The sequence below is a fragment of the Epinephelus lanceolatus genome, chromosome 17, assembly GCF_041903045.1.
Source record: "Epinephelus lanceolatus isolate andai-2023 chromosome 17, ASM4190304v1, whole genome shotgun sequence".
NCBI lineage: Eukaryota > Metazoa > Chordata > Actinopteri > Perciformes > Serranidae > Epinephelus > Epinephelus lanceolatus.
In genome coordinates this window covers 16,909,896-16,921,802 of record NC_135750.1, presented here as the reverse complement: position 1 = coordinate 16,921,802, position 11,907 = coordinate 16,909,896, and the positions used below count along the sequence as shown (strand labels likewise).

Genomic DNA, 11,907 nt, shown 5'->3' with positions numbered 1-11,907 from the left:
TTTTCCAATGGTTTTTGGATTATTGCAGAAAAAACAAAGTTTATGATACTCATGAACACCATTTTTATGATATTTGAAGCCTAAATGCACTTGCCGCAAGTAAAAAGCTAATGTTAGGCTGTAAACGAACTACACTGCGGCGGCATGACTAAACATCCCTACCACAACAAGGCTGTAAAGTCGTGCTCAGCATGATGATAGTCTCGTTTGGCCACTTGTTAGCAACCGCATTTTTGTTGTAGAACACAATGTAAAAGTCTCATGAGCTTGTGTAAACTACAGATGTTGTTTTAGTTATCTAACCAGAAACCCATTCAAAAAACCCTTTGACTTTGGGACGAGGAAAGTAGGAGTGCAAAATGCTAACTCATTTCCAGGTTTTAGGACGCACTCCTGGGGTTCTGTGCAGGACTTGTCGGTTACTGTTTGTAAGCAGTATGCCAGTGAAAGAGAAAGCCAACCTCAGATTCACTTTGGTTGGCATTTTGCCTCGCTACACTTATGTTTTGTGGTGCTGTGGCTGGGATTTCTGCAGCTTCCTCTTGGATGTGTGCTGCTTACAGTCTGGCACCTGGTCCCTTCCTTTTTATGAAGTCCGATCTCTTTGCCCAGACAAGTCCTGAACGCAGCAAAATAAGAGGAAAATAGGAAAATACAGGAAGAGGCTGAGGTATTATTTCCACCGGGGCTGGGAGGATCAGGAAGAGGTGGCATATTTAGCTTGTTAGGTACTTTTCTGGCAGAAGTTAACATCATGACCTTCTTAATTATTTTCTGGATTTTGTTTTGGTTACCATAGTCCCTAAATGTATCGAGAAATGCAGGAAATGGGATTTTAATTGCAAATTTCTTTCTGGGGGAGGACCCCAGTACCCCAGTTATCCCCTTTTGTATGAGTCTATGTTGTATTTTTAATAGGAAAATTCTGTATAGTGTACCTTTTGAATCAATCTATCTTTGAGCAAATGCCGTCTTCACTGAGCTGGAAATTGAGAAAAAAAGCATCTATATTAAAACTAAAACTACCAAATGCATGGTGATGATTGACCAAACCTGAACTGAAAAAGAAAAATGTTGCTCAGTGGTAAAATGAGCTCCTCTGTTGTGCTTTGATGTCATCATTTCAGCCTGGGGATAGATGAAAAGAAACCAGTGCTCCCAGTAACACCTACCATTCCAGAGCCACTGTGCTCTCATGCTGCAGCTCACTAACTCTAGCCTCACAGTTTCACAACCTGGTGGACCATTTGGCAAGGGCACAGAAACAAAAAAGAGATAATGGTCAATGGAGAAATATAAAGGGACAAACACAATCTGTTTCTGCACTAGATGGAGATGAATGGGGCATAATCCATTGCCTTCCATCACACCTACCCAGCCTGCACCGTGGCTGCTCCCCGCTTAACCGCAATGATGATTAATCCTACACCCACTATTTATATTTCCTAATTGTAATTAGCACGAATTATCAATTACGGTTAGTGCCTAATTGCCCTTCATAAAGACAGCTCCCCAGGTTTAAACGGGTCCATTTAAATAATGTAACTAATAGCTCTTGCCTTTGCGTTGCGGATACATCTTCATTGTTCCACGCGTGAACCGTGATGGTTGCTCGTAATTTAACAGGGCAATCGAGAGAAGGAGTGCAGGTGGCACTGCGGGACTAATTATTGTTAATGAATTATGATGTGACCTTCTCAGAACAATGGCTAATCAATGCTCACGTTGAGTGACAGTGCGCTCTGTACAGATGCCAGGGACCACAGAGCCATTACTAGCAGGCCTCAGCCTCGTGGAAAACAGGCAGCTGCAGCTCTCTCTGTCTGTTCTCTCGTGGTCACCCACAATATCTACACTCTGCTTTACACTCACTTGTGTTTTTGTGTGGAGAGGACAGGCCGGCCAAAATAGTCATGTAGCTTAATTGCAGACAGAACAATCTAAAGGTCTCGCCAGGGCATTAGGCCAAGATAGCTTAGCTTTTGTACCCAGTCCTTGTGTTGCCGTTGTTTCACCTGATTGTTTCTGAAGAGCAATGCTTAGTATTTAATAGTCTTTTTACTTGCATCACATCAGTGCTCTCTGCTGTTATAAAATTAAAAGTGAGCCCGAGCTTAAGGAATGGAGATGAGATCAAATGCTCTGATCCTTCAGTGCATACCCACAGCTATCTCACAACTGAGGATCATGATTTTCATTGATTTCAGAATCCGTGTATATCTACAAAGCCATGTGAATGCCTGAGGAAACTAATGCATGCTGTGGGACATGATTCAGTACAAATCTGTTGTCCTTTTGCACAGAGTTTACACAGCAATGGCATGGAAACAGAAAAGCTCAGACTTTGTTTTTCCTCTCATAACTTTTGTTGCATTAACGTACGACAGAAATTTTAAAGGTACCATTTTGTAAAAAAGTTACATTTTCATGTCTTATTATAAAACAGGTATAGGTGCTATATGGATACTGTGAAAGTGTTGAAATGCTCAAATTCACACAGTCCGTATTCAGAAATCTTCGTCTTTAAAGGAGCCGTAAGGACTTCTGTGAAGTTGTGATGTCACAGCTAGAGCTGCCCCAAACCAATAGTGTCATTTAGGGCCATTAGTCGACTAGTCGCCCGCATGTTTACGATATTAATTTGATCATTAAATGATATATTTTGGGCGGGGCAACACAATGGTTTGAGTTGAAGGCGTGAGAAAGAATAGTATCAGTAACATTGTTAACACTGTGCTACATTACAGAGAAATACAAAACCATACTAATGAACCTTCATTAATATAGGCCTATATTTTATCTACAAGTGCACGTCACACACTGAGCGAGTCGCCTGTTAATGACGCTGTGGGCTAATGGGCATGTAGCTACTTCCATGTTTCAGATGATATGCCATGTTTGTAGTCGACCAATGAAGATGAGTTTACATATCACCTTGGGTTCCTCCTTCACCTTCTCAAAATGATCCCACACTTTGGATTTCCTGCCCAACATGTTATTAACTAGCCTGTGGAATAAACGCAGGTACCAGCCCTGGAAATTAACGTGACTCCTGTCTGACTGCAGAGTGTGGACACTTCCTGTGTCTGTCCTTTCAAATTAAATTCCCACATTGTCCAGTCATATAGGTTTTGATTTATTCTGACAAGGCGCAGAGTTTCACTTTTTTTTTTCTGCGACTAAGCGAACAATGAAATTTTGCCGACTAATGACCTTTCTGGTCAATGAACATTTAGTCGACTATTAGGGGGCAGCCCTAGTCACTTCTACGCTATATAAAGGTAGAAAGTGTGGCTACAGTACTGTTGCAGTCATTCTGCAGCTAAAATCATAGTGAAGAGAGAGAAAATGAGAAGAGAAAGAGAAGTGCTCCCCAGCACCCTGCCACCACTTTTCTGCTAAGGAAAATGTTACATGGACACTCCCCCTTAAAGAGATAGGTGCCAAACGAAGCGTTTCAGACAGAGAGTGAATACAGGTGTATTGAGATAGACAGTATGAGAAAAATAATGTATCTATTGAAGATTAAAGCATGTAAACATGATCTAGTAGAAACCCAAAACACAAGTATGAACCTCAAAATGAGCACAATACAGTACCTTTAAGTTTTTAAGGGGCACAATTGTGGTTTCCTGAAAAGGAAAAAGGAGAGCCTGTGTAGTTTTGAGTGTTAAAAAGATTTCAGAACAATCACATACACCATATGATTTCTTTGTTCATATATATCCAGCTATAAGGAAGGTTTTCACATGATAACAAACTGGAACAGTACACAGTGAAATGCAATAAACTTCTCTGTTAGAAAGTTTGCCCACTTTGCCACCATGAGCACACTGTACTGGTCGTTAGTTGACAACATCAGCGTTTGAACTGACCTTTACCTTGTTGTGACAGGGGCGTCGAATGACTGACAGTGTCCCTCAGCGTAATTTACCCCCACCCCACATCGCCCTCCATCTCCTCTGTGATGCAGTTGACCCCTTTACAAATCACCCCCAACTTTACACATCTGCTGCCTGTCAGCATCTGCCAGGCGCACTCACCCGTCCCGCCCATAATGAAAAACTCTCATTACTCGCCTCCACCCAACAGGTATACAGGCCGTTAGGACAATTACTGGGCAATGCCACTGACCTTGTTGTTAGAGAGAGTCAAACAAACACAGAGGTCTAACTGAAAGGAGGCCTGGCAGCAAAACCCGCAGGCATGCAGTGCAGACAGGGAGACTTTGCAAAATGAGGGAAGCTTTATGCCCGTTCTGTATCGATCTACAGTGGTTCACATCAATGCCAACTGCCTCAGAGTGCAGATAAAGTATAAATATGGTTAGCAGCTCAAAAGTAGTGTTACACACAGCAGTCAAATGATCAAACTTGCTGACAATTCCCCAGATCTGTTTTGTTTGAACCTATCTGGCAGCATTCAGTCAAGTTGCAGGAGTGAACCATGAAGAAACAAACGCTAACTTACTGAGCACATGTTAGGAAAAATTATACCAGATATAATTTGTTTGTGCCCAAAAACTGTGGTGGTAAAAAAAAAAAAAAAAAATAAGATTTTAAAAATGAAAGGCACTATGCCAAATGTGTCAATTTAAGAGTACCACACAACTTGTAACTTGGTTTGACATTTAAAGCTGCACAAAGAACGGTAAGTTAAGTGAAAATAACAAATTATAACTTGTTTGGGACTCGAAACTCAAAGTTTAGGGCATGGGATTTTACTTGGGACTTGTCAGTCTTAACGTCAGACTTGACTTGGGACTTGAGTGCAAATACTTGAGACTTCCTTGTGACTTACAAAACAATGACTTGGGGTCTCACTTGTAAAACAGTGCGTAGGATCCATAATAAAAATGTACGTATAGAGAAGAGACAAAAATAGTGTGCACCAACAAATATTTCATCATTTCTACAGTCAGGCTTCCACCTCACCATCTGCGTCACCAATTTCCCATCTCCAAAATGTTCGTAAGCACGGGTCTTAAGTGATATTTCTGTATCTTAGGAACCATCACAACTACAAACTTTAGGAATCTGTCACGGAGGATCTAACAGCCTCACATAATGATTCACCAGACACTTGCTGACTCTTTGTTTGAGTCCCACTTTACAGGAGAGTCGGAGACAGTGGAGGACTTTAGAGAAACAATAGACGCTACAGTCTGTGTGTAGAGCCTCAGCTCATAATGCTGCTCCTGCCATTAGACAAATTATCTGACGTTTAGCAGACTGGGGGCAGCCTCCCTGTGAAGTGATGACTTTATTGACCCTTGAGGGGGGTCTTGGATGGAAGTGTGTCTCTTCGGCTCCCTGCGGTGTCCGACAGGGAACTCTCTTCTCTGAAGTCCTGCTCTGGCCGGTACAGACTCAGAGCCGAGCCAGCTGCTGTTCCCGCTCTCTGAAGTCTACCTGAGGGCCTCTTTGTCCCCGGGGCTTGTCCCTTTGTCCCGCTGACCCACACAAACAGATGTCCAGCCACTGGGCTTTCTCGTAGGAAGTTGTAAACCTCCAGTGTGCAGCGGGCTCTATTCATATGGAGTGCCTACAGTAATGGCTGTGCAAGTGCCATACACATGCAAATGCAGCCACGAAGACACCCTGTAGGGGCGGCTTTAACAAATGTTTGACTATGTAACTACTGCGGACCATGCCAGTCCACCAGACTATGACTGGGTAGCAATGAAACCTCCATGTAATCACCCTGGACTCTGACACAGGAAGTTGTGTAGGGAGGAATTTAACTGTGTGTAAACATGATCGGATCCCCCATGTGACAGACAGACAGAGACATGGCATCTGTCTCATCTGCTCACAATGTAGACCTCACAGGATTAGATGGTAAAATATGTTAATATGTTGAAAGAGAAACACCAAACCACAGAGATTCTTTCACAAAAGTACATTTTTACCACCAATTTAAACTTTTAAAATCCTACAAATGACTAGTATTGCATTATAAACTGAAAATGCAGGTAGGTTGTTTAAGGACTGAGGAGTTAAGCGAAGCTCCTGTGCTTCTGCAGTTACTGGTTTGGCCTTCCAGTACCCAAAATGACTGTCTGTAGCCATCAGGTTTTATCTGTATTGGACACCTGCTGAGAATATTGATTCTGTGCTGGTTTCACCATTTTAGCCATCACCAGGCATCAAGCTTTAAACAACCCTATGTCACTTTATATTGAATACTAATAGCAAAGATCAGGGAGGCGACTGATTGTGAATATAAATCCATCACCTCGGGTGAGAAAACAATCAGCCGTATTCATTGTGTGCCTGCGATTTAGCTTCGAATGCTTTAAAGGAGCGTCTAGAGTAGCGATTCGTCACGGATCCTTTCAGTCTGTCCAAATCACACATCCTTATTTGGTTTTATCTAAGCAAGATTAAGTAACTCTCATTTGGTAGACTGTTAACATACTGATGCACGCAAATGTTTGATTTTATTTAAAGGATAGCCCCTTGAGATATAGCATCTCATATTCAAGGGGGTCCTCAGACACAAATACAAAACAAAAACAGACAGACAAAACTGCATTACATCATAAACATACACTACAAATACACAAATACAGACATTCTCACTCACTATACAAGAAAATTAGAATTGGATACCATGATCTTGAATAGTTACATAGCTGTTTTCAGTATAACATTTTAAAAACATGAACAAGTTGTTCTGAGAGGTGAATATAAAGAAGTCCTGAAGCAGCAGAAAGACGTAACAGATCTTAAGAAAAGAGGGAGATTTTTCCAGTCAGATGGAGCTTTGTATTAAAGTGACCTTTGTCCAACTTCTTTGAAATTTCTGGGGACAAAAGGGACAAGTGAAATAAATACATTTGAAAATGAATCCAGTGAAATTGCTATCTAAAATTAAGGCTGCAGCCAATTCAGTGATTAATACACGAGGCAATGGTGAGTTCTATATGGACATGTTAAACAAATCTACATAGAGAATTATACATGACATTAAGGGGTTTAAGATGAGTGTCAGATGTGTTTTGATAGACAACGTCGGCATCATCAATAATAGGTAATATCAACTGTGAAATATCAGATGTGGCGGGAACCATTTTCTGTTATTTATCAGAATATTAATCTTTACTTCCTTAGGATGCTTACCTGGGATGATTTCTAGACTGCAAACATATTCCCTGGACTCCTACATTAGGTCATCTGAACAGTCATTGTTTTTATTCTTATTTAGATAGTAGCACTATGCGTAAAGGGCAACAGATTTTTTTTTCATTATCACTAACACCAAGTTTCTTGACCCAGTGCAGTACTCTCTATTTTTTTCTTTAATTCAATTCAATTTTATTTATAAAGCCCAATATCACAAATCACAATTTGCCTCAGAGGACTTTACAGCATACAACATACCTCTGTCCTTAGTCCCTCGCAGCGGATAAGGAAAAACTCACCAAAAAAAAAAACCTTTAACAGGGGAAAACATGGTAGAAACCTCAGGAGGAGCAACTGAGGAGGGATCATTCTTCCAGGATGAACAAACGTGCAAAAGATGTCTTAAAGAACAGATCAGCATAATAAATTTACAGTAATCCATATGACAAAATGATACATAAGAGACATAATTGTTATTTTCGGGCATTTAATTTTATAAAAGTTACTGTAGTGTAGTGTAATGCAATGTAACAAAAACAGTACTTGAAATGTAATATTGGGAATATTATCATTACTGTTTCATGAAAAAACAAAAGCAACAATAACAAAGTTAATTAAACTAATAACAGAAGACACCTGCAATTATGAATAAGCAAAAATAATAAGGGATAGAGAATGCTAAAGACAATTTAAGCTGCACAGCATCTTAAATGTTGATGAAACATAAAATATTCATAATACCTGGAGATAATTATCATCTGTGTGCTTCTAAATATGTATATATTTTTGGATTTTATTGTAAAAAGTTATCATTTGTACTGATAGGAGTCGTGACTCTCTGAGTTTATGAGCAGAAACAGTTTGGTTTTGATTAAGAGAATGAAGGAGAAATCTCCTCACTGACAGTACCGCCTCTAAAAGAGTCTAATTTGGGGAGACGGGACGATCTCTGATATGGATCAAGTGCCATCTGTGCCCAATTTACTTTCAGGTCGTGGATTATTGAATTTAATGATATGGGTGATTATCGACGAATGCTTTGAGCCCATTAGGTGGTCGTGTGAAACACTAATAGTGTTTGTGTCACGTGTCTGGCTGAGAGACTAGGGGGGGACAGACGCTTTAAAGACCGCGCTCCGGTCATCTCATTCACGCCGCAAGACTGACAGACAGAAGCAGAGGAGCCACAATCCGTGGGGGATCAGAGCCGCTAATCCGGTTTGATGAAGCTTGAAGACAAGAAGTGGGTGAAACTATGAGAAGTTCCTCTCCGCGCGCGTAATTACGCACGTCAGTCCTTTTTTTTTATACTTCTTTAAAGGTTTTTCTCCGTAAAGGATGCTGGACCCCAAGGACCGTGGAGTGACCATGACGTCCACTCACAAGATTTCCTTTTCTATTATTGATATATTGGATCCGAACAAATTTAACAGCAGAAGGGGAAACGAACTTGTCAAGGAGAAGTTCTCTGTGCCACATGAGGAGGGAACAAGTTTGGAGTCGGACAGCACTGCAGGCGGAGACTTCAGAGTTGAGGGCACGAAAGCAGGTAGAGAAACAATTTTAGAATATTATTCCTAGAAAACAAAACATGCATGTGCTATATTTTGTTTTGCATTTTTTTAATTGCACGTGCCACTTATTTAAAAACATCCAGACTTATTAACAAATACGCATCCATAATTTGTCATGTCTAAAAAGCGCATGGATAAAATAAATCTTTATTATTAAATCCTAGAATAAAAACTTTTTCTGCTCTGGGTCTAGACTGAGCAGCAGCAAGTGAGACACTATTTTCTATCAGATTTATTGTCATCTCTGTATGACCTTCCCTTAATTTCCAAGGCTGCGTTTCCTTTCAAGGAAGCCACAAAGGCTTGCTCCCAGAGCCCCAGCGTGTGATTGGCACTGGGACAGGCAGGCTAGATAATTGTTTAAATCGTCCCATTGAGGATGCCTCTGCGCGCTTTGATCGATATCCCATTACTGCATCCTGCATATCTCCCTCCAGCACCTTGCAGGTACAAACTTCACACCCCATCCATGTCTGATCCTAAATATCGTTCGATTAAAACTTCCCTTTAAATAGATGACATTTATCGATCCGCCCGCAAATATGAAACTCCATTAGCACGTCACGGCTGAGGTGGCGGAGCTGGATTTAGACGGGATTTCTTTCCGCAACATGACATTTGAGGCGCTGTGCGGTTTATAAATTATTTAAGGATTAGTGACCAAGTCTCCCCCCCCCCCCCCCCCCTCCTCTCTCCTCTGAATCTATGCTCAGTTCCGCCCCAGCGACCTCAGGATCCAAATCAAACGCGTTACAGACGTCAACTTCAGGCCTTCTGTGTTTGGTATTTAAACTGCGGTGCAGACAGGACAAAGAGGAACATCACCTCACAATGAAGATACATTTCTTAAGCAGGTGTGGGCCTTCAGCTTTGAGGTCTGACACGTCACTTATGACTTGTCAGGAGCTGTCCTTTCAGCACCCCGGACAATTTAACCTATCTGACCAACTTTTGGGCCTTTTGGCCTATTAATAAAAACATACTCACTAAAAGGTTAACTATTTATGTTATAATTCTACTTTTATTTCAGAAAGTCAAATCATAAAAAATAAAGTTCCTTCTTGTAAATAACATTGGAAATTAAGTGAATTTAGTTACGTGAGAACCACCAGAGAGGCCAGGCCTTGACGCACAAAACTGTCCTCATCTTTTATATGAAAATATGAAATCTCTAAGTATGTTTCCATCCTCAAAAGATGGTGATGAAGAAGATGGATATGGCCTATGCATAAGTAGATTTCAGGGGGGACACAGGGGCCACGTCCCCCCTGAATATTTACAACTTGTGCATTTGTTTCCTCCAATAAAAACATGACAGCGGCACTTTATTTTGGCAAAATTGGGGACATTACGCCATGAATCGATGCAGAAAAGGCACAAATAGTTGCATAAAAATCACCAGAACGCAGGAAATTAAGTGTTTGATGCACAAAATTTTGTGGCAGAGGGCCCCAAAACCGGCCCCACCCCTCCCTGTTTCATATAGTCCCCTAAATATTGAAAGGAAACCTACGCCCTTGCATATGGGGGTTTAAATCTTTCGTAGTTAAGCACCTTGGTGACCGGAAAATGAATTCATATTAATATGACTGCAGAGTTTTGCAGGATGTGAGCTCACTCTTCTTTTTTATTTGCAGGTGAAGGGACAGGAGATGAACACTCTGCAGCCCCCAGGCATCATGCAGTCGACCCCCTTCACCTCTCCTCACCGGCTGAGCCAGATCCCTGTCTCACCGCTGAACAGGACGACGCAGAGCCAGCCGCCCCCCTGCAGGACCCCTCACCGCACAAGCGTCGACGCGCAGACCAGGCCTGCGCCAAACCGCGGCGCGCCAGAACAGCGTTCACCTACGAGCAGCTGGTCGCTCTGGAGAACAAGTTCCGCGCGACTCGTTACCTGTCCGTGTGCGAGAGACTAAACCTGGCCCTGTCCTTGAGTCTGACCGAAACCCAGGTGAAAATCTGGTTCCAGAACAGGAGGACCAAATGGAAAAAGCAGAACCCCGGGGCGGACAGCACCTTGCAGCCCGGCTCCAACTCCCTGGTCAATGTCAGTCCAAACCCGCCCACCTGCGGGACGAGCCCCGCCAGCTTCCACCAAACTTTCCCCAGCTTCAGCTCTGGGAATGTGATCTTCCACACGGCCGGTGGTGTTCCGCTTTCATCCACTGGGGGGCTTCTGCATCCCTTCATGTCCAGTGGTTTTGTCCAGCCGACTTATTTTAATCCACATCTATGAAAGAAGCCAAGACTGACATGCTGCAGCTTGTGATGGGAACAAAAGTCACAGCTGCCCAGAGTCATTGTGAACTGTTGCATTAATCATGTCCTGAAAACTGAGGAGGAAAAGGAGGCACACATTTGTTACATGTCCATTACCATTTCCCTCAACTGGGTGACATTTAAAAGGGAGTTAAACTTCCTTATGAAACTCTGACTGTCTTTAATGGTTTGTCATGGACCTTTTCCAAGACTTGAACATGATAACAAAAGGCTGTGACTGAGCCCAACAATTATCCCATCATTAATTAATGTCTTTTTATAGCCGTGTGAAAAGACTGCACCACTTTGCACTGATTGTCTGTCATTGTGTCTGCTCAAACACCTGCTCACGCTGTATATCTGACAGCTCATACAGTATCATTTTCTGCATCGGTGTACTGTCTTACATCTCACACTGTGGCATATTGCAACCATCCAATACCCTGCACAGCTCACGTCTGTTGCCGTTTATACAGCATTATCAGTGTAACTTAATTAAACAAAAAAACATAAAGCATCTGTGTGTGGCTCGTGTATTACAAAGTGAAAACATTTTCAAATGAGAATGAAGTGCAGGACACTTTGCATCCCTCTTAACATTAATTTGGTGAAATGTGACATCAGTGATGGGTTTGTAATGGTGGTAGATCATGTCCTTGTTAAAGGGCCCAGTGGAAATTGCTCATGTGCTGCCATCTCCTGGGCAACAAGGTGCAGGGGGAGGGATCTTAATTACTTTGTGATCAGAGACTGAAAACATCTAAGAACAATTTAAATCTGAGAGACACAAGACATTTAGGCATATTATTTAACTTTTAAACATTAACAAAGTTATTCTATACACTGGTTGAAAGTAATTAAGTACATTTCCTTGAGTAAAAACTAAGTGTACTCTGCTTGAGCATTTCCATTTTTCCATTTCTACTTAACAAATATTTTCACAC

General features: G+C 41.8%; 1 protein-coding gene across 1 annotated transcript; it reads left to right on the top strand.

Annotated features, from left to right (window-relative positions):
• The first annotated feature begins 8,465 nt into the window (after window positions 1-8,465).
• nkx1.2la (NK1 transcription factor related 2-like,a) lies at window positions 8,466-11,462 on the top strand. Its single transcript, XM_033613941.2, has 2 exons — window positions 8,466-8,676; window positions 10,339-11,462. Exons 1-2 carry the CDS (start codon window positions 8,466-8,468, stop codon window positions 10,938-10,940), a joined length of 813 nt encoding a protein of 270 aa, XP_033469832.1. The 3' UTR covers window positions 10,941-11,462.
• Window positions 11,463-11,907: the final 445 nt, after the last annotated feature.

What these genes read in the sequence shown, in the direction of transcription:
- nkx1.2la (XM_033613941.2), top strand. Translation starts at nt 8,466, where the DNA reads ATGCTGGACCCCAAGGACCGTGGAGTGACCATGACGTCCACTCACAAG. An exon ending in AGTTGAGGGCACGAAAGCAG is followed by an intron (nt 8,677 to 10,338) that starts GTAGAGAAACAA and finishes TTTTATTTGCAG; the next exon opens with GTGAAGGGACAGGAGATGAA.